At 56.0% G+C, this 21,270-nt stretch overlaps 2 protein-coding genes across 5 annotated transcripts in view; both read right to left on the bottom strand.

The window, feature by feature from the left end:
- Window positions 1–1,063: 1,063 nt before the first annotated feature.
- IL17C (interleukin 17C) lies at window positions 1,064–2,443 on the bottom strand. Its single transcript, XM_077882951.1, has 2 exons — window positions 2,100–2,443; window positions 1,064–1,737 (listed from the first exon to the last, which is right to left on the bottom strand). The coding sequence occupies exons 1-2, from the start codon at window positions 2,441–2,443 to the stop codon at window positions 1,479–1,481; spliced, it is 603 nt and encodes a 200-aa protein (XP_077739077.1). The 3' UTR covers window positions 1,064–1,478.
- Window positions 2,444–7,075: 4,632 nt separating this feature from the next.
- ZC3H18 (zinc finger CCCH-type containing 18) overlaps window positions 7,076–21,270 on the bottom strand; it is a 66,513-nt gene continuing 52,318 nt past the window's right edge. For all 4 annotated transcript variants that reach the window (XM_077891110.1, XM_077891109.1, XM_077891111.1 and 1 more), the window contains 10 exons: window positions 17,003–17,194; window positions 15,968–16,093; window positions 13,279–13,380; window positions 11,870–12,013; window positions 11,529–11,588; window positions 10,520–10,680; window positions 10,096–10,292; window positions 9,532–9,625; window positions 8,521–8,617; window positions 7,076–7,977 (listed from right to left, as the gene is read on the bottom strand). In XM_077891110.1, the coding sequence (XP_077747236.1) occupies window positions 7,764–7,977; window positions 8,521–8,617; window positions 9,532–9,625; window positions 10,096–10,292; window positions 10,520–10,680; window positions 11,529–11,588; window positions 11,870–12,013; window positions 13,279–13,380; window positions 15,968–16,093; window positions 17,003–17,194 (1,387 nt within the window). In that variant the 3' untranslated portion in view covers window positions 7,076–7,763. The remainder of the gene's footprint in view (window positions 7,978–8,520; window positions 8,618–9,531; window positions 9,626–10,095; window positions 10,293–10,519; window positions 10,681–11,528; window positions 11,589–11,869; window positions 12,014–13,278; window positions 13,381–15,967; window positions 16,094–17,002; window positions 17,195–21,270) is intronic.

Raw genomic sequence — 21,270 nt, 5'->3', positions numbered from 1 at the left:
GCCAGGCTCCCACAGCCCAGGACAGATGCCACCCATGCCACACCAGCCACTGCAGCCACAGGGATGGCCCTGCCCAGTCTGGGCCCTGCTTGGGCTGCTGCCTCTGCCTAGAAGACTGGTCCCCATCCTGGTGGCCTCTGGACCCCCTTGCCCTCTCCTCTCCGTCCCCAGCCTTCCTTCCGGTGGTTCTGTGGTATCTGTCACCTGCGGGGCTCTACTTTCGGACCAGCCGCATGATGGAAACTCAGTAACATGCTGACCAAAGCATCCTTCAGACCCCAGACAAAGGTCACTCGTCCCCACTTCCTGGGTGTTTGCTTGCACACAGTAAGCTTTAATCAGGGGTGAGCGAACATGGCTGGTCAGGCAGGGAGGTGCTGAAAGCTGCCTTTAGGTGGGCTGGGGAAACAATCTGCGAAGGGGGTTGGAGCCCAGCTGGAGCTGCCCAGGCCCACTGTGTGGTTGCTGAGGCCACACACATGTGCCCACTTGGGCTCCGATCCATGACGCTCTGCAGACTGGGATGCCTGGCCCAGGGGCTGCCCCTGGTGTGCCAGGTCACTGGTGGCAGCAGAAGCCCCAGGTGGCCTGGCCTTCACATCTGCCTGGGTCTGTGGTGGGGCTGCGGGAAATTCAGATGCTTGGAGGGGATGGTGGGCTGCACAGGTGTGTCACTCCAGAGCCGACCCCCCCTGGGGCTTTACCTCAGAGACCGCCCGTGGGGCAGAGGTGGGTGCCCTTGGTGAAGGAGGGCCTGCCAGCATCGCGGCCAGACTGTGAGCCCAGCCCCTCCCCAGGCACCGGGGCCAGCGGGCATGCCTCCCACCCTGGCTGCCCTGGGGGTGCACGCACAGACATTTCTGAAAGGACCCCGGGATCTGGGGCCAGTGGCTGCCCATGCAGGACCAGCTGGCAATCAAGGACCAGGCAGGGGTGAGGGGAGGAGGGGGCCTTCAGTCACTGCCCTCTGCTATCCGACGCTGTGCTCTGGAGGCGTTTGTCAATTTAACAACACATTCACGCACATTCTAAAATAAATAGTTGTTTTAGAAGTACAGGGGTACTTGTTCCCCAGGGGCAGGGAGCCGGGACCAGCCTGAGGCCAGTGAGGGTGTGAGGGGAGCCCAGGGGACCACAGACGTAGGGGGGACATTGGAACATCTTTTCTGTTATTTTGCAAGTTCTAGAAGAATAAAAAGATTCCTTCTGGCCCAACTGTTTGCCAGAAGGGTAAACGGAGACTGCAGATGGGTCTGAGCAGCACAGGTCACCTGCGGGCAGGTGGACCCTGCCCTCCAGCATTATTCCTCACACCTGAGGCCAGGAGCCTCAGTACCTGCCCAGGGACCCAGGGAGCAAATAAATAAACAATAAATACACATAAATAGGAGGGGCCCTCTTTGGCAAGACCCCCAATGTCCAGTCTGGGGGGCAACCACGCCCCCCAACACAGGTGAATGCAGCGTGGGGCCAGGTCACTACGTGGACCTGGGCAGGACACAGGTGCAACCGATGGGTACACGGATGAACTCGGCGTGGAAGGAGAAGGCCCCTGGCGTGGGCAGCCCCGTGGTGTCCCTGGAGCAGGGCCGGCGGCGGAGCACCAGCAGGCTCTGCAGCAGCGGCACCGAGTTGAGGGCAGCCGTCTCCCGGCCCGTCCTGGCGCTGATACAGCCCCTGCACAGACACTCGGCGAAGGCCAGCTTCTGCGGGTAGCGGCTCTCGTCCGTGTCCACACTGTGGGGACAGACCGCGTGAGGCCCCTGTCTGCAGCCCTGTCTGGCCCACGAGCCAAGGAAGTCAGGCAGTGGGGCCGGCAGCAGGGGTGAGGCTCATCGGGGGCCCCCCCTGCCCTCCCAGAACGGCCCTTGCCCAACCCCCAGCCCAGCCCACCTGCCCCAGGGACCCTGGGAACAGAGCCACGCTGACATCCTGCGGATACCAGCAGCGAGGAGGAGCTCATGTGATGGGACCCCCCCTCCCCGCCTGTGGGTGACCCTTCGTCTAGCAGGTGAAGACGTGGGGGCTCAGGGGAGGAGCTGGCCCGATGCTGTGGAGCAGGTGCCCCAGTACCACGCACGGGGGCCCGCAGCCCTCACCGGTATCTCCAGGGGGAGATGGAGCGCTGGTGGATGTCAGCTTCCAGGACCTCCTCAGGCTGCAGCACTGGGCACTGCGCCCCAGCGGGGGGACCGTCCTGCTCCCTGCCTCGGCCCCCTGCCTCCAGGCTGGACACCAGGGCCACGGGCAAAGCCTGCTCCCACTTGGCAGCTCGAGCCAGCAGATGTGGCGGGGCTTGACCCCGGGGAAGCTCCTCGGCCGAGTAGCAGCGTGGGGTCCCGTGGGTGTGGAGGCCCCTCCAGAGCTGGGGGCCGTGGCGGGCCAGGCTGGCGGGCAGCCAGAACAGAAGCAAGAGGCGGGGGAGGAGCTGGTGGACAGGCATTGAGCGGTCAGGTCAGGGGGCACACGGGGAAGGGGGCAGCCCCTGCCCTCCCAGCTTGCCCTGGTTACTGTGCAAAGATGGGTTGTGCCCCTTCCTCTAAAGTTGGGGATACTGAGGCCCAGAGGGAGACTGGGTCCTCAGCCCACGCTCCCCAAAGCCCCAGGGCTCCTGGGTCCCCTTCCCAGATTTGGGGCTTCTTGGGCCCTGTGCCAACATCCTCTGCTGAGGGGCAGGAGGGCCACCTGGGGTGGGGGCAGGGGGCAGGGGGAGAGGCAGCGGCTCACCATCGCAGCGGCGGCGCTGGGCTGGCAGAGGCAGGTGCACCTGGAGGCTGTGGACCTGGAGGCTGCTGGCTCCTGGCGCCCTTTATACCTCCAGCCACACCTGGGGAAAATCCGGGACAGCTTCCTCCTCGGGAAGTGCACGGCTGCGCTTCCTCCTTCCCTCCCCGTGGGTCCCCACTGTCCCCTCCTTCCCACTCAGGGCCACCGTGCCCACCCCCACTCTTCCTGGCCCTCCCCCGCCCAGAGGGACCCTTGCCTGGGCTGAGCACCTGCGAATGGAGCGTGGACACTGGCAGCTTGTTTGGGCTGGGAGGTTTCTGCTGCGTGGAGCTGTGAGCTGGGGCAGCTAGGGCAGCTCCCATCCCCACCCAGCGTGGACTCGAGGGCCGGCTCCCCAGGTGTGGACATGAGGTTGGTCCCGGTTTTTATCTAAGATGGTCCAGGAGGAGCACCTGTGTCTGCCTCCTGCTGCACCGGGGGGCGGGGGGTGTCCAGAGAGGCTCTGGAGGCAGAGGACCAGCCAGCGTCTTCAGATCTGGGTTGGGTTTCTAGATTTACTCAACAAAACCTCTCCTAGGAGCCAGAGATGGGGCGAGAATGCCTTGGAAACTTTCAAGTGGCTGCACCTCGAGAAGCTGGATTTGAGGAGCCCCTTCTCGGAGCTGTGGGGGCCATGGGGGGCCGGGGCCAGGCACCTTGGTTATCCTTAAAGGGACAGTTGGAGGCGAGACTGTGAAGCTTTGGGTGCCACTCCCTGGGTCCCCCGGCCACCCCTAAGACCCTGTGTGTCCGGGTGTCTCCTATCAGAGTCTAAAGTATCCCTCAGCTGAGGAGGGCCTGAGGGCAGGGGACTGGCCAGGAGAGGCACCATCCAGGGACATGAAGATATCCTGGAGCGGGGCTCTCCCGGGTGCGCCTCTGGGCAGGGACCCGCCCTCCTGGTCCTTACAGGAGTCTGCACCTGCAGGCAGGCTGTCCTGTGCCCCTCTCCCGGGGGCAGGGCAGGGCTAGGGGGAATGCTCCTTCCCGGAAGATGGGTGGATAGCTGCTTGAGTGCCCAGGGCTGCTCCTTCCTATGATGCCCCTGTCCATGGTCATCAGCCCTCGCTTGCATACCTCTTGCAATGGGGAGCTCACCACCCCATGCATGAGTTTGGTAGGGCTGCTCTAACAAAGCACCACCCACCGAGGGCTTAGGACGCAGATGTGTTCATTGTTCTGGAGGCCAGAGTCTCCAATCAAATAGTTGGCAGGGTCAATTCCTTCTGGGGTCTCTGAGGGATCCTCCTGTTCCCACCTCTCCTAGCTTCTGGGGACTGCTGGCAATTCTCAGTCCCTTGTGGCCACACTGCCTCGTCTTCACGTGGCCTCTCCTGTGGGTCTGTCTTCTCAGGACACCCACCTCATTCAAAGTGATCTCATTTCAAGCTCTTTACCTCATGACATCTGCCAAGACCCTTCACTCGTCAGAGGGACCAGGTCTAGGACTTGAATGTATTTTGGGGGGTACATGGTTGGGCCCAGGACCCCCATGCAGTGCATTGTGGGGCATGCTGGCTCAGGCTAGCTCTTGAGAGGACCCTTCTGGGGCCTAGCTGACAGCTGCCTCCCTGCAGGGGTGCTGGGTCCTGGGGGAGCTCCAGTCCCTCCTGTGTCCACCCCGAGGCAGCGTGAGCCCCCAGAGGGCTGGGGTGGTGGTATGGTGGAGACTCCACCGCTGCAGCACAGAGCAGTGCTTGGCGCCCAGTGTTCCATGAACACAGTGGAACGAAGGGAAGGGGGATGAGCGGGCTGCCCAGGGAGGAAGATGGGGCCCTGGTCTGGAGGCTGAGGGAGGGACACCAGCTGTGCAGTGTGGTCTGGCCTTCCTTCAGGCGGGAGGCCGGGGTGTCTGGCCACACACACACACACACACACACACACACAGAGGCATCATTTATGAAATGAAAATGCTGTAAAATGGTCACTCCTGCCACGGCTGCCAGGGTTGTTCCCCTCCTGCGGGGGCCCAGCTGGACACACAGGGCAAGCGCGGCCCCAGCCTTGCCCCTGCCCACACCAGCTCCCCACGGCGGTGGGGGTGGGTTTCTGAATTTTCTGGGGTTTATCAGAACAGCCCAGCAGGTGGCTGCCACGCTTGGCAGAGGGACTCTGGGACCAGGCTGCACCACCACTCTGCTTCACGGCACCATGGGCGCGAGCCAGGCCCTGGGCGAGTCAGGGGACCAGGGGCAGGGCCCGGGGGTCGGGGTTCTGGCCGGCCAGCGCGGAGGCCGGAAGGATGCAGGGCGGGGGCCCTGGCGGCACCTCATTCCTGCGGGTGGCTGAGGCAAGCACAGAAGTCCCGGGTTGGGCAAGACTGGAAAGGCGCCCTCAGAGGAAGGCTGGAGGGAGTCCCTGAGGCGGTGTCCCCAGGGCCCCGCCCCCTAACCATGCCCCTCTCACCACAGGCCTCCTTCGGGCTGAAGCCCCAGCCCCTCCTGCTGTGTGAGGCTGCAGGCTGGCCCTAGAGGGCCAGTGACCACTGCTACTTGGGGGGGATCTGGCGGGGGCTGCTGGGGGGAGCCCCTGGGGGAAACTTCTGGGGGGTTGCTGGGGGAGGTGGGGAGGGAACTGCTGGGGGGGAGCTGGGGGGCTGCTGGGGGGCCTCTGGGGAAGCTGGGGCAGCCTCTGGGGGGAGCCCCTGAGGGGGGCGGGCAGCTGGCCTCATGGGGGCTGCGGGGGCCGGAGGAGGCTCAGGCGCAGTGGGAGGCAGTGCAGGTACTACCATGAATGACCAGAGAAACCCACAGAAAAGTAACTTTCACCAAATGAGCCACCGCATTAGCCTGATGCGTTCACTCATAATGGAGATTGTATCTCGCATTTGAGTTGACAAAAATTACAAATTAAAAAATATAACTTTTTTTTAATCCACTCAAAAGAAGAGGATGGAGGCTGTGGTGGCCACTGAGGCTTTGCCTGGGGAGGACAGGCTGGGGGGCATCAACAGGAGCAGGGTGGTCAGGGAAGGAGTGTGGGAGGGCCCAGGCATATGCTGCGCTGGGGGCCCAAGGGGAACACAGGCCTGGCCAGGACTGTCAAGAGTTCCAGGAACAGGAAACCGGGAACCGGGAGTGCAAAGGCTCTGGGGTGGGGGCAATGGCAAGCAGGTGGGGGTAGGGTGGGTCGACATGTGTCACGTGGCAGGGCTGCCCTGGCTGTGGCAACTGTACCTGGGCACAGGAATAGAGGGCCGTCTAGCGGAGGGACAGGCCCTCAATTATCCCCACTATTTGCATGTTAACCTGCAGCCAGGATCTCAGCCAGTGAGTTCCCGAGGATCCATTACCTCACAGAGACCTTCCTTATTCCAGATGCCTGGCCCAGAATGTTCTTTTCAGCAGACTGGGTGGGGGCAGGGCTGGTTCTGACTATGGCCCTTGCCCCTTCCTGGACAGGCACCTCCTGAGTCTGGCCCAGAGGAGCCCTGAGTCCAGATGGTAAGTGCAAAGCTGCTAGCCTCAAGCAGCCTGGGGTTGAGGGGACCAGGGCTGTGGCTCCAGCCTCTGTATCAGAGGCCAGTGCCAGGTCAGCGGGTCAAGGAGAGCCGAGCACAGGCAGCTCTGTGGTGGGCTCCCCACTTTAGAGAGGCCGTCACTGCCCAGCTGGGCATAGAGCACCTAAGGACAGATTTGCCCCCCACACATCCTGGCTTCTGGCTTGGTGTCCTCGAAGGCCACCCACTTGGGAGCATGGGAGTTCCCTTTATACCTGGCCGACACGATGGCAAACCAGATAAGCCATGAGAAACTGCTGAAACACGTGATTAACTACTATGATGGAGGCATGACGTGAACGTGACACAGAGCACTGTCTACCCAGGAAGCCCGGCAGCACATTGGTCCCCCAGCCTGGGGGCAGAGGCCCAAGTGCACCCGTGAGCCAGATGGAGCTCAGCAGGTCACACAGGCAGGGGAGAAGCCCCCAGCCTGGGAGCAGCAGCATGGGCTCCGCGGGGTTTGCATGCCAGCACTTACGGACTGTTTTAAAGCAATCTGAAGGCAGAAAGGCCCTGGGTCTGCTGCCTGCAGACACTGTGGGGTGCTCTGAGGCCTTGCTGCTACTCTGCGAGCTCCATCCCCCAAGCAGGGGCTGCAGTAGCAGGGCAGCCCGCATGGCCCTCCCCATGGTGGACCCTACAGCACTGAGTGCCCAACACCTTTGGGGGGGCGGCAGGGTTGGGGGCAGAGCCCCTGTGCTAGATGCACCAAGGGTATCTCACTGGGGCCTCCCAGGGGCCACATGGGCATCGTGGTGGAGGTGGGGGCCCAGGCCCAAGGAATCATCACCACCAGCACAAGACGGCTGTTTATCAAAATACTTTATTTTAGGAGACCCCTCAAAAAAAGACCCTCCACATTAGACAGATGCCCAACAACACCCTCAGCCTTTTTTTTTTTGGTCTTTTCTGTATTTTTTTTTTCCTTTTTAAATCAACTAAAACAATCTGATGCTTAAAATAAAAGACAGGAAATATTTCCCAATCGGACTTCAGTCAAGAATATATATCTATTTTTTTTTGACCCTGGGGTAGGGCAGGGGTGGGGAGGAGGCTGCTCAGGAGCATGTGGCACTCCCGGCCGGGAAGGAGCACGTGCGGAGGACAGGACTCGGGGCAGGCTGGCTGGCAGAGGGTAGGAAAGAGCACGGGCAGGCGGAACTGGACGCCTGGGACCCATCATTTACATAAAACAGGTGCCGTGTCCTGGCTCCTGCCGCCGGCCTGCCTGCCTGCCTGTCTGTCTGGCGGGACTTCTGCTCTGGGATGGGGCTGCTTCAGTCTGGTCTGGTCAGGAGAAGACCAGGATTCAGCATCATCTTCATCACATGTGGCTTCTTTTCCAGCTGAGAAACTTTTTTTTTCTTTTTTAATTTTTAAAAAGAATCACAGCCAAAATGAGACATTAACTTCAAAATCCAAGACGGCTGTGCTCACGCTAGTTATAAAAACACAAGAGTCTCTCACTGTGGCAGGGGCCGAGCCCATGGGGCCCCTACACTTTCCCGGGGATCTTGGCCCGCTTGCGCGCAATGGCGTCTTCCACGGCTTTGAGCTGCTTCAGGAGCTCCTCCCGCCGAGACAGCGTGCTGGCCTTCCCTGATTTGGTGCCGGTGGAGACGGTGCCGGCGGTGCCGGCATCAGGGGCTTTGCCAGGAACACTTGTGACCTTACTGGAGCTCTTGGACTGGGGTGACAACTGGCGCTTCCTGCAGTGGGGGGAGGGGGGCCGTCAGAGGGTCTGTTGGAGCCTCCCATTGGGTAAGGACCCAGGGCCCTGGTGCTTGGTGGTCTGGCCTGGCCGCAGGGAGGTGTGCTTTCCTCCCACCTCAGTGGTGGAGAGTGAAGAGTGAAGGGGGCCTCGCTGACCCACCCCTCCTGCTTCTGGTGCTTCTCTGTGGCCTCCCCCTGCGGTGGGGAGAAACCCCATGCTGCTGACTCAGGAGGAGCCCTAAGGGCCGGGGCGTGTGGGGGGCTATACCCATCTGGACCATGCCCTCGAGCAGTGGGATGGCAAGGGCGGGCCTCACAGCTGACCTCCTGTGACAAAGAAGTCTGCCCTGTTTCCAAGGCTGACTGGGAAGGCAGTAGAAGCTGGGAGCTCTAGAAAGCGTCATGCCTAGGCCCCTCATTCTGGGACCTGCTCCAGGGCAGGGAAGCTATGGCTGGCCCACCCTGAGGCAATGGCACCCATGTGGTCTGCCCAGGGGAAGGTGGTGGTGGGGGGGGGGGCGGGGCGGTGGTGCACTCACCGGTCCGGTGGGGCCACAGGCACCTTAGAATTCTGGCCTCTCTGCCGCTCTGGTTTTGGGGAGCCAAGTCTCCCACCTGACTTCCGGTCCCGAGAACCTGGATGACACAGGATGAGGTAAGAACACAGGCCCCGCCCACAGCGGGCTGGTGTGCACGGACAGGGTTGGGGCGGCCTGGCCGGGTGCCCAAGACACCATCCCGGTGTCACGGTGGCTCAGTACCACCTGCTTGCTCTCACAGGAAGAGGCAGAAGGCAGAGCCAGTCAGAAACAAGGGACAGGGTAGTGCTGGTCACGTCAGAGAGTGAAAAGCCCAAGAGCCCACAGAGGCCGAGGTGAGGGCAGGCCACCAAGCTGCCACTTATCAAACACTAAGACACTCATCGTTCATGCCTTTGAACTGAGAACAAACAGGCGGAACAAAGAAGTGAAACCAGGAAGTCGGGGTAGTTCACACCGCTGTCCAGTGAGCATGGGGGCCCGTGTGAGGGCGATGGGGGTGTCAGTGCCTAGGTGGGCATATCAGGGACCTGGGCTCGCTGGCACAGGCCAGGGGTGCCCCCTCCTGCTCCTGTCAGGCCTCTCTGCCCCCTTTTAGGGAGGAATGATGGCTGTGTGCTAGCGATTGACACCACCTGGCAAATGACTGGAGTTGGACTTTTGGTGTAGCCACGCTGAGCCCCTTGCTGCCCTCTGCATGCCCCCCAAGTCCACGCACCCTGTGCTATCACAGAGAGGAGGATGAACCACCTTCTGGCAGCCAGACAGTGGAAATATTAAAAAAACAATGACAGTCTTAACTTTTGTTCATTTGAAATGTGGTTATTTTTATAAAAAAAGTTACTTGTGTTAAAATACAGTAACTTTGTTACTATTATTCTCACATCAATAATTCTAACACCTTACCCCAGTAACTACACAAGTGGAAGTGCCCCAGGGCCCAGAGCTCTCCAGAGCCTGTGGGGTCCCAGCCCCTCCACCCTCCTGGTCCTGTGACCGCTGGAGACTCACCTCGGTCTGGGGATAAGTTAGCTCGCTTGGCCGGAGGGCTTTGCCGGTCTTTGTCTGATGGTTCATAGCGCTTCCTGCTCCCTTTATCAGCCGCCTGGAACCGAGGTGGGAGCACAGTGAGGATGGCGGGCTGAGCTGTTGGCCAAGGTGGTGACAGTCTCTGTCCCCCCACCCCCACCCCAGTCCTCCTCTGGGTGTTCTTGGAGCCCCATGGGAAGCAAGTCCCGGGCTTTCGGGCCTTCATTCTCTGCAGCAAAAGTGCCTGCAGAGACACTGTTCCCTGAGGCCATCAGCCCCATTTGAGACCCCAGGGGACGTCAGCTCACATAAGCCAGGTCACATGAAAGGCACCCTAGGAGAGCACCCACCACCCTGGGATGTTCTCATCTCGTAGAACATGCTATTGGGCTTGGTCACCTGACACCCATGGATCATATATTGGGGCAGCAGCACAAGCAGGTTGCTGACCAGCCTCAATCCCAGGAGTAAACTGGCCCCAGAGACCAGGGTGGCCCCAAGGAGCTGGGCTGCTAGAAGTGGCAGCAGCAGTGGCCACGGCCTCACCTTGTTCAACAGTGTCAGCTTGATCTCCTTATGGGCGACGAATGTGCCCTGCTGGGGCTGCCCTGGAGGCGCCTGCTGGGGGGCTGTGGGCTGCTGGGCTTTGCTGCCAGTGGAAGGCTTTGAGGACTTGGGGAGCTGTGCAGACGGGTCCCTTTTCCGTTTGTCCTCTTTAACCCCATCTTCTTTCTTCGACTTTCCTGCCAACAATAAATGCTAAGTCATAGTCGCCATCCTGGCACAGTGGTTTCCTGTGGGCCACTGGTGGAGGGACGTGCCATCAGTAGGCAACGAGTCTGTGGGACAGAGCTGGGAGGTCCCTGTGCTTTCTGTTTAAACAAGTGAGGCTGTGTGCACACCCTCTTTCCACGAAGGGCCTGCCCGCCTCTGCAGCCACAATGCCCAGGACATGAGGAGCCCCCTGTACCTTTCTCCTTCTTGGTCTGGGCTGGGGTGGGGGACCGCGAACTTGCTGAGGACACGGGGCTGGCCAGGTCTGCGTACATGTCGTCTGAGTCCACGCTGTGCACTGAGCTACTACTCGACGTGGCGCTGGACACCGAGGAGACGCTGCTCACGCTCAGGGACCTGGACACACACAAGCACATCTGCACCCACATGGCCCTGACTGGGAGATGGCGGGGGGCCAGTGTTCACAGGAGCTGGAGTGGGTGTCCACGTCCACCTTCCCGTCTCCAGTTCTGAGGAGCATGTACCACCAAACTGGAGATTTCAGGGGGTCCTCTGGGTGGTTTAAAGGTGCCCAAGGGTGAGGGGATGCCCCGTCGTGGAGTTGAGGGCCCTTGCACAAATGAGCAGCTGCCCTGTGTGCTGGGCAGGGTGTATATGATGCATCAGGCTGGTGACAACAGAGCTGGGTGCCCAGGTAATGAGGCCTGAGAAAGGGGAGGGTTTTGCCCTGCAATTGCACCAGATACCAGTGCAGAGGCCGCCCAGGCCCAGCACGTGGCTCTGGAAAGCACAGAGCCGGCAGCCAGCTCTCGCTGTGAGGACATGCCACACGGCAGGCCACTGAGTCCTGTCACTCTCAGAAAACACTCAAAGGATCAGGGGAGAAAGGAAGGGCCAGTTTTGTGTGAAGGTGGGTCTTTAAACCTCTTTTAGGAAGATCTGGGCAAATGTATAAACCACCTACTGCTGAGAAATCAACAAGAATGATGAATACAGGAATCTAAGGATGGATCTGACACCGATTTCTTTTCAAACAGCTCAAAAGCAGAATTCTTTCCTACTTATTCTCACGTTTTGCTACGGCCATCTGCCAGGCTCCCCAGCATGAGGCCTGTGGGGCACCTGTGCATGCTTGTGGCTGCCTGTGTGAGCCAGTCCCCGCTATGCCCGTGGCGGGTGCCTGGGCTGAGGGAGGAGGTTGTCAGGGTTTGGGGGACCAAGGCTGAGGAGGTGTTGACAATGACCTGGATCTGGAGCTAGAGCCGCTGTAGCTGCTGCCGCTGCCGCTGCCACTGACGGTCCGCCTGCAACACAGAGGAGCCCTGCCAGTGCCGCTGTTGCGGCGCCCCCAGAACCCAACTCCCAAGTATACAGGGCTCTGCTTGCTTGTAAGGGCTATTTTTCCTCAAGAGAAAGATGCCAACCCTCTCCCTGGCATTAAGGGGGGCCAGTGTTCTGCACAACCACATCTGCTTGTGCTCAGGAGGAAGCTAAGGCTCAGGTACGTGATGTGACTGGATAGCCATAAGGGGACAAGGACCAAACGCCAGTCCCCCCCACCCCACCCCAATGCCTGTTCTCTCACCTCCTGGGGGGGCTCCTAGCTTGTCGCTCCCTCCTCCTGGCTTCCCGAGGGTCTCCTGGCTTGGCAGGCTCAGGGGCTGGAGCAGTGGTTTTGGGAACCTGTGCTGGGGCTGGAGGCGGGACTGGCTTCTTCACTGACTTCTCTCTGTGACGGGAAATAGAGAGAGGTCACACCTGGCCCCACAGATGGAGGACAGGTCCATATGAAGAGCCCTTGAGAACTACCTGCTTTCCTGACCCTGGCTGCTTCAACCCAGCCCTGTGGGGAAGGATGGACCTCCCAGGGCACCAGAGCTGTTCATGTCGGGGACCCACACTGCATTATACAGAATGGCCCCAAAAGCTTTTCTGTGTTGTCAGTGGGAGGAGGATACCCTGCCGATCATTCCAGCAGCACTGAACACTCATGGTTCAGGGGGAATTATCGTGAAACAAAGTCTTGGGCAAAAGCAAGCTGCACAGCACAGTGTCGGGTGAGTTAAGATCTGTGTAGATGGAGACGCATGCACAAGCTTGCCTCCTGTGCAGTCTAGATGTGGGGTGGCCTCACATGTTTGCTAAGCCCACCAAATGGCACAATTTAGATGAACATGGTACCCCTGACATAAGTTACAACACAATACTGTTCACTTTTGAAGAGTGAGTGACTCCGGATTCCCTATGTGCTCACGAGGCCTGTTGGCAGACTCCATTCAGGATGAAAATCTGCCATGTGGAGCATTTTAGCACTGGCCACCCACTGAGTGCCCAGCTATCAGCTGCTAAGTGAGCAATAAATGCAAGGACAAGTGACAGAGCAGGGCCCGTCTGCTCACATGTGCCCTGCCCTCGCCATGCAAGCAGAAGGGTCAACTCCACTTCTGGTTGCCTTTCTGTGCTCTGCGGTGCTCTGGAAGGAAGCCCACTGTCATTCTGGGGTAGTGTGGGCAAGGTACGGCTGCAACCCGAGATACGGCATGTCAGGTGTTGTGATGTCTGTCTGGGAAGTTCCAGATGTTTCTAATACATGACACATCTGTTGACAAGGATCAATGTGACCCATTCCAGGAGTAGCAAATGTGAACGAGACCAGTCTAGGGGAGCCACCCCTTTCCACACATCCCAGACACAGTCCTAGAAGTGCACCAGGAACCATCTCCCTCCTGCTTGCTGGAGAAGAACTGTGGTGCTTGCTCCTGGCAGGTGAAGTGGTCTAACCCCAAGAAGCATGGCCATCACCATGGTGCACCAGGTGCAGGCATACCAATGTGCATGTGGGCCCAATGTCCAAATGGCATGAAGTGAGAGGTGGCCCCTGGATCCTGGTCCCCTGACCTCTCTGTCCATCTTCCAAGGGGTCTTCCTGGGGTTTCTTTACAGATGCAACAGGAGAGAGACAGAACAGGAGAGCCTGCCCCATGGGGCACTTACCCCGCTTTCCCGGGAGGCGGAACAGGCTCCCCCTTTGTTCTCACAGGTCTGTGTGGGGAAGGCGTTGGAGACGGGGAAGGGGATGAGGAGAAGGAGCGAGACCTAGGGAGGAAACGGGAGCATGAAAGGGGAATGCCATGGTACATGGGTCCACACCCAAGCACACCAGGGACACAGCCCACAGTACTGCAAACCTCTACTTAGCTGCCTCATATACGTAAAATGGCTTCCAGGCAGTTCTTGGTCCCTTCCTAAGATACTGAGGGGAAAGAGTAACCAGGCGGATGGATCCTGCACAAGGCCACATGCTCTGCATTGCTGTGAAGCCCAGCAAGTACACAGTGGCACAAGTAGGACAGAGGCCAAGTGAGGGAGCACAGCACCAAGGCCCAGGTGGCAGGAAGGTGGGGGGTGGTGATCTGGGACCCGCCAGGCCCGGGAAGTGTTTGTGCTCAAGTAAATGGTGATGGGCTCTGGTTTCAGGTGTCAGCAGCACAGACAGAGCTCCAAGGCAGGGATGCGGACCAGGAAACTATGGAGGCCACCCCGGTCAGGCTGATGACCTATCACAGGATCCAGCATAACATCCCACAGGAGGCAAGCCTCCAAAAGGCTCCTGGGTTGTTGGTTTAACTGTCGTGTACAACTCAACATTTTCAGCCAAGCAACAGACCAAAGAAATAAGGTAGGGCATGGAGGAAATGTGCGCTTCATCAGGGTGGGGCTGCCTGCCACAGGAGACAGGAAGGGACACCTCAGCTAAGTGCCCTCCTCCTTGCTGTCTTCGTGGCTGATGCCCATGTGTGGCCACCACACTGTCAGACCACCATCACCGGCCACGCAGGCCCACCCAGGAGCTGGTGGGGTGTGGGCTGGGGAGAGGTCTGCTGGGAGCAGACATTTTGAGCATGTCCTGGGCAGGGGGCAGCAGGGGTATAGAGGCGACCTGAGAGGGCAGGTCAAGTGGCCAAGAACCTGTCTCAGCTGACTCTGAGAAAATGGCTAAGACGACTCTGTCGTGGTGTGAGACTGTCTTAAAACTTATGAGGGAAATGCTCTGGAACACAGGGAGGGTCCTGAGTGTGGTTTCTTCAGAGCTGGGTGACCAAGATGCCTCCCAAGAAGGGCAGCCAGGTCCCCGCCCATCTCTCAGTGCCGTCTGGGCACCTGTAGTGGAGGCAGCGCCCTGTCCCCCTGGCACCATTATCATTTCCAAAATTTCTAAATTTCTCAGTGTGGCCTCAGGCTTCTTCCCCACAGCTTACTGGCCTTGTTTCCTAAACGAAGCCACACAGATCCTATGGCCACCGATGTTCTGATGGAGAGCCTTTCCATCTTCCACCTTACCTCCTACAGGCAGCATTCCCTGACTGCCCCATGCCTCGTAGCCTTCATCTGTATCCCTGGCCACAAGGTTGTGAGACTCCAGCACCCATGGCTGACCCTCTAGAACCCCTGAGAAAAAGGGTCGCATTTCTTTCTCACTGCTATTGGTGTGTACAAGATTCAACAATTACAGGAGGTCCCACATAATTGACTCCAATTGTTTTACACCCTCCCACTAAGAATGTGACCTTGACCATCAGATTCAGAAGCTCCAATGACCTCTTAATGCTGTTCTAATCGTCTTTAGAACTATCTTCAAGGAAGAAAATCTGCCAGGAAGGGGCACCACCGTGGGACGGATCGATTTATTCCAAGAACATTCATCTGGTGACACGCTTCCCGAAGAAGTGTGCATGTCTGTGTGCGGGTGCAGTCCTGCTTAAGGACTGCAACCATGAAGTCTTTGGTCCAATCCTCGTCCTGGCCTTCCAGGGGAGCTGCACTGCCCCCTCTGTGTGTATGGAGACAATGCAGCTGCAGGGGTGCAGTGTGGAGCAGAAGCGCACTACATGGTTTTGGGGTACAGTGGAGGCGGCCCCCACACGGGCCATCCTCCACTCTCTACCTTCCTCTGGCCTTGGACCTCTGCTCTGCTAACTCAACCCCAAATGGGGTGAAGGGAAAGGAAAGGGAGCCAGGGGTCTCCCTGTCTCAGCACCTCCTGCAGGTGGGACATGTGGGTGCAGGGGAATAGCAGGAACAGAGGCCCTGAACAGTCCTGTCTGTTATGTGATTCAACGACTTTGTTCTACATGAACGGTAATGAAGAATTCTCTAAAACTTCAGAGTTTGTGTATTCTCAGTGGGAAAAGTACACATATTATTTGATCTTTCTAGAAACGTCTAATAGAACTTTCTGTGAAGAGGGAAAGGTCTACTATCTGAACACTCCAAGGTAGGGCTCATGCACATTTTAAAATTTTAACTGTATTAGAATGTGAATTACCACATGTGCTAGTGGCCCAGGGGACAGCGCAGGTACACAGGATGTGGCCGGACAGTGGCCTTATTCCTGATTTTGGCACACCCACAGACAGGCCTGTGTAAATGCTTCTGAGCCGCCCCCTGACATGTGCTCTGGGCACCCCGAGCCCCCAGTTCCTGCAGTCTGATATCTGGTAACTCACCATATATTCTTCCTTAGAAGTGACCATGAAAATGCACAGCTTAGACTGTTCTGAGAACAGCTGAGTACCTAGAAGGACACTGTCAGGCAGAGACATGCTGTTCTGCAGCCAACTGTAGGCTACCTGGGCTGCACAGAGGCACCCACACTCACCGCACCTGTCAGCCCTGAGCGTACCTGGACCGGCTGCCTGAGAATGAGCTGTGTCTGGAAGACCGGCTGGAGTAGGAGCTGTAGGAGGAGGAGCGGGAACGGGAGCGGGATGACCCCGAGCCAGAGTAAGATGATGACCGTGACGATGACCTAGAGTTTCCAAGAACAAAAGTGGGAGAGGGGCCAGCCTTCTTCTACCTCTAGCCTGCCCACTGGTGCCGACCTGCTTATCCTCAGGTGCAGACCCAGAGGACAGGGCTACACACTTGCTAAGCCACCATCACCCCACCCCCTGCCAATGCCTACTCCCCACCACCAATGTCCCCCTGGTACCGGCCTTGCAGCCACCCGCCTACCCCCACCTGCCCTTTGGACACCTCTGTGGGCAGGCTGCAGTCCACTCCCTTCTGGTGGAAATAATGTTTAGAAACCAAGATGTGGGTATGGCTATACTCATTACTGCTGGGGGACAGCTCCCAGGCAGGCCCTGGGTGGACAGAGCCAGGACAGGTGAGCCCACCAGTATAGACACGTGTATTTCTCTACCTGCCCATCTGTGTACGTAATGAAAGCCCTGGATTGACACTGACCTCCCCAGTCCCTGCCCAGCACAGTGGGCCCCTATCAGCCTCCTGCCACCCACCATCTCCCTGCCTGTTTGTTCAGACCTGGTGTATGCTCTGCAGCCTGAACTGACAGGTCAAGAACAGGGCTGACTCTATGATAAGGCTTATGCCATGCTTCTGGCCTTTTGCCTCATGGGGTCTCTCCCAGAGTGAATAGGAGAGCTTATTCCCTTGATGCTCCCTTGCCAGGTCTGTGCTCCATCCTGGATTGCCAACATGCTGGCTGATCTCAACTGTTTATTTTGGGGGTGTGAAGCCTTACTGAGGTTCTAAGCATCAGTTCTGTTTGCTGATGATGATCTAACACCTCAGTTAATAAATCTCTGCTGGACAAACAGATGCCCCTTGAATCCTACTGACTGCCCTCACCAGGACGGTGCAGCCCTCCGGTGGCGTTTATGAACCAGCCATTATGACTAGCTGGCCTCCTTACCTGGAGGAATTGGAGGCAGAAGCCGAAGAGGCTGATGTTTTCCGACGCCTTCGTGCCCGGCTAGGAGAGACGGACACCCCAAGTTTCTTCTTGGGAGACTTGGACCGGCGCCAAGGGTCCTTCCACTCATCTGCTCGCTTCACCTGTGGCCCTGCAGCGGCAGCCTCCTTCTTTGGTGGCTCAGTTTGACGGCTAAAATCACAAAGGTTATTAGCAACTTTGGGGCCACCTTCTATGACAGCAGTGCTGTTTGGTGAAGGAAACCGAGAGGCAGGATCGTGGCATAAACGCCTTCTTCAGCGGAAGCCTGACAAGTAAAGGGTCATCTACAGAGGCAGCAGAACTCACTCCACACATGGTCTCCATGCACACGCATCCTTCCTGGAGGGACATCCGTCTCTCTCCTTCAGGGTAACTGAACATGCCGGTACTTACTTTTATGGGTGTGATGACTTACTGAATTCCCCACCATACTGCAAACTCTGGGAAGGATGGGGTGGCCTTGTCCAACAGGCTCTTTCCAGAGCTGACACACAGTAAGTGCACAACAAATACTTAGTTTAAGGGTAATGAAGTTTTTATTGCCAACAGCTCTATGGTCAACTCATCTTCGACAAAGTGGGAAAGAACATCCAATGGGAAAAAAAAGTCTCTTCAACAAATGGTTTTGGGAAAATTGGACAGCCACATGTAGGAGAATGAAACGGACCATTTCCTTACACCATACACAAAAATAAACTCGAAATGGATGAAAGACCTAAATGTGAAGCAGGAGTCCATCAAAATCCTAGTGGGGAAAAAAAAAAATCCCAGAGGAGAACACAGGCAGCAACTTCTTGCTAGACACACCTCCGAAGGCAAGGGAAACAAAGGCAAAAATGAACTACTAGGACTTCATCAAGATAAAAAGCTTCTGCACAACCAATAATCGACAAAACCAAAAGACGACCTACAGAATGGGAGATGATATTTGCAAATGTCTTATCAGATAGACGGCTAATATCCAAAGTCTATGAAGAACTTATCAAACTCAGCACCGAATAAACAAAAAAAAAATCCAATCAAGAAATGGGCAGAAGACAAGAACAGACATTTCTCCAAAGATAACATACACATGGACAACAAGCATATGAAAAAATGCTCCATATTACTCGGCATCAGGGAAACACAAATCAAAACCACGATGATATATCACTTCACACCAGTCAGAATGGCTAAAATTAACAAGTCAGAAAGCAACAGATGTTGGTGAGGATGCAGACAAAGGAGAACCCTCTTACACTGCTGGTAGGAATGCAAGCTGGTGCAGCCACTGTGGAAACCAATATGAAAGTTCCTCAGAAAGTTAAAAATAGAGCTACCTTACAGTCCAGTAATTGCACTGCTAGGGATTTACCCCAAAGATGTAGATGTAGTGATCCTAAGGGGCACCTGCACCCCAATGTTTATAGCAGCAGTGTCCACAATAGCCTAGATGTCCTGTGACAGATGAATGGATAAAGAAGATGTGGTCTATATATACAATGGAATATTACTCAGCCATCAGAAAGAATGAACTCTTGCCATTTGCAACTATGTGGATAGAACTAAAGGATATTATGCTGAGTGAAATAAGTCAGAGAAAGACAAATACCGTATGATGTCACTCATCTAGAATTTAAAAAAAAAGTATTTATTTATATTAGAGAGGGAGAGTATGCGTGCACAAGCCAGGGGAGAGGCAGAGAGAGAGGGAAAAACAGACTCCCCTGCTCAGCAGGGAGCCTGATGCAGGGCTTGATCCCAGGACCCTGGGACGATGATCTGAGCCAAAGGCAGATGCTTAACTGATGGAGCCACCCAGGCACCCCTCATGTGGAATTTAAGAAATAAAACAGATGAACATAAGGGGGGGGGGGAGGAGAGAGGGAAGCAAACCATAAGAGACTCATAGAACAAACTGAGGGTTGATGGAGGAGAGGTACGTGGGGGATTGGATAGATGGGGGATGGGCACAAAGGAGGGCACCTGTTAGGGTGAGCACTGGGTGTTCTACAGAAGTGATGAATCACTGAATTCTACTCCTGAAACCAGTATTGCACTGTATATTAACTAACTAGAATTTAAATAAAAATTGAGGGATCCCTGGGTGGCGCAGTGGTTTGGCGCCTGTCTTTGGCCCGGGGCGCGATCCTGGAGACCCGGGATCGAATCCCACATCGGGCTCCCGGTGCATGGAGCCTGCTTCTACCTCTGCCTGTGTCTCTGCCTCTCTTTCTCTCTCTGTAACTATCATAAATAGATAAAAATTAAAAAAAAAAAAGAAACATTAAAAAAAAAATTGAAAACTAAGAGTACTTTTGTTTTTATGTGCATGCGAAATCTGGTGAATCATTATTATTATTATTATTTTTTTTTTAAATTTTTATTTATTTACTTATGATAGTCACAGAGAGAGAGAGGCAGAGACACAGGCAGAGGGAGAAGCAGGCTCCATGCATCGGGAGCCTGATATGGGATTCGATCCCGGGTCTCCAGGATCGCGCCCTGGGCCAAAGGCAGGCGCCAAACCGCTGCGCCACCCAGGGATCCCCTGGTGAATCATTAAACCCAAGCCTTCAACAGTTCCTTTATTCTCTGAAGTTTGAAGAGACTGGTTTAATTCACCAAGAAAATACTGTGATCAAAGCCCCAGAGAGTGAGGAGATGGTGGCCCAGAGACTGTCAGAGGTGCTTCTACATGACAGGCATTAATGCAAGCATCAGGAATGAGGGCTAGTGGACCAGTGGGAGGGACTTACCAGGCTCGAGGAACAACTTCCCCCAAATCCCCATGGGGCTGCATCAGTGGTAACTACAGGTGGGCAGAATGATCACCTGGAAGTGAGCCAAGGCTGACATGGGAAAGGCACACTCTATGGTGGCCAGCAGACCACCAGCAGAACCCAGGAGCCCTCCTTAAAGGGGTAGGGAGGCAGCCAGACAGCTTAGTCCTGAAAGGGAGAGCACATCCACTTTTCCAGGACCTTAGGATGGAGACCATGGGAGCAGGGAGCTCAGCAGCCCTTGGGAGGAGACCCAGCAACAGTTACGGCGCCCAGTGCCCATAGATGCACCTCACAAACTAAAACCTTCTCACACTTAAAAAGGAGCCAAAGTGTAGGATCCTAGACAACTAGCAGTAGTTTAATAAAGAGATATCTGCTGGTCCCATGATATGTATTTTTTATTTTATTTTTTGAAGATTTTATTTATTTATTCATGACAGACACAGAGAAAGAGAGAGGCAGAGACACAGGCAGAGGGAGAAGCAGGCTCCATGCAGGGAGCCCGACGCGGGACTTGATCCCAGGTCTCCAGGATCACACTCCGGACCAAAGGCAGCACTAAACCGCTGGGCCACCAGGACTGCCCTATATGTATTTTTAAAAATCAAACAGTTAAAAAGTTCATTTAAAAGTTTTAGGGATCCCTGGGTGGTGCAGCGGTTTAGCACCTGCCTTTGGCCCAGGGCGTGATCCTGGAGACCCGGGATCGAATCCCACGTCAGGCTCCCGGTGCATGGAGCCTGCTTCTCCCTCTGCCTGTGTCTCTGCCTCTCTCTCTCTCTCTCTCTATGACTCATAAATAAATAAAAATTAAAAAAAAAAATAAAAAAATAAAAGTTTTAGAAAACAGAGAAAATAAAAACAAGGAAATAAAAATCCCATTATCTCGTTCTGCAGACACAGCCAACATTTGGCACCACTGCATTTCCTTTGCACCTGTATTCTCTTTGTCTCGATCAACAGTCACACACACACCCACTGCAGACACAATTGCAACCTGGCCAGTGGCTGCACCTCTTCTGTGGCGTCCGCCCCTGCAGATCTGCTCTTCCTAGACCACGTGATAATCTACCCCCTATGCTACAGCATCTCAACATTTCTACACTATTAGCCATTTCTAACTTTAAAGGAAACCACAACATTAAAATCACTCTTTACATAGACATCTTTAGGGACAGTGTTTTTTCTTTTTTTTTTTCTTTTTTTTTTTTTTTGGGACAGTGTTTTCTAAGGGCAAACCCTTAAGAAGTGGAATCAGCAGGTCCAAGGAAACGAACCCTTTTTGCAGGTTCTTGGTAAGCTGTTGAGTATTCTCCCCAAAGAAAAACCCACCTGTGCTCTCTCGGCAGCCTCAGGGTGCCCACTTTGACTCACTGTTGACAATCCTGGGTTCTTGTGTCACCAGGGAAGCCACCAAGTCAAGCCCCAACCATGGCAATGGCACACATAGAAGAGGCTTCA

Source organism: Canis aureus, chromosome 3 (assembly GCF_053574225.1).
Source record: "Canis aureus isolate CA01 chromosome 3, VMU_Caureus_v.1.0, whole genome shotgun sequence".
NCBI lineage: Eukaryota > Metazoa > Chordata > Mammalia > Carnivora > Canidae > Canis > Canis aureus.
Note: the sequence above shows the minus strand (reverse complement) of the source record. Positions and strands in the feature narration are given on the sequence as shown.

Excerpts from the sequence above, each read along its gene's own strand:
- IL17C (XM_077882951.1), bottom strand. The coding sequence starts at position 2,443 with ATGCCTGTCCACCAGCTCCTCCCCCGCCTCTTGCTTCTGTTCTGGCTG. Across the intron at positions 1,738-2,099 it reads ATCTCCCCCTGGAGATACCG|TGTGGACACGGACGAGAGCC; the intron begins GTGAGGGCTGCG and ends CTGTCCCCACAG.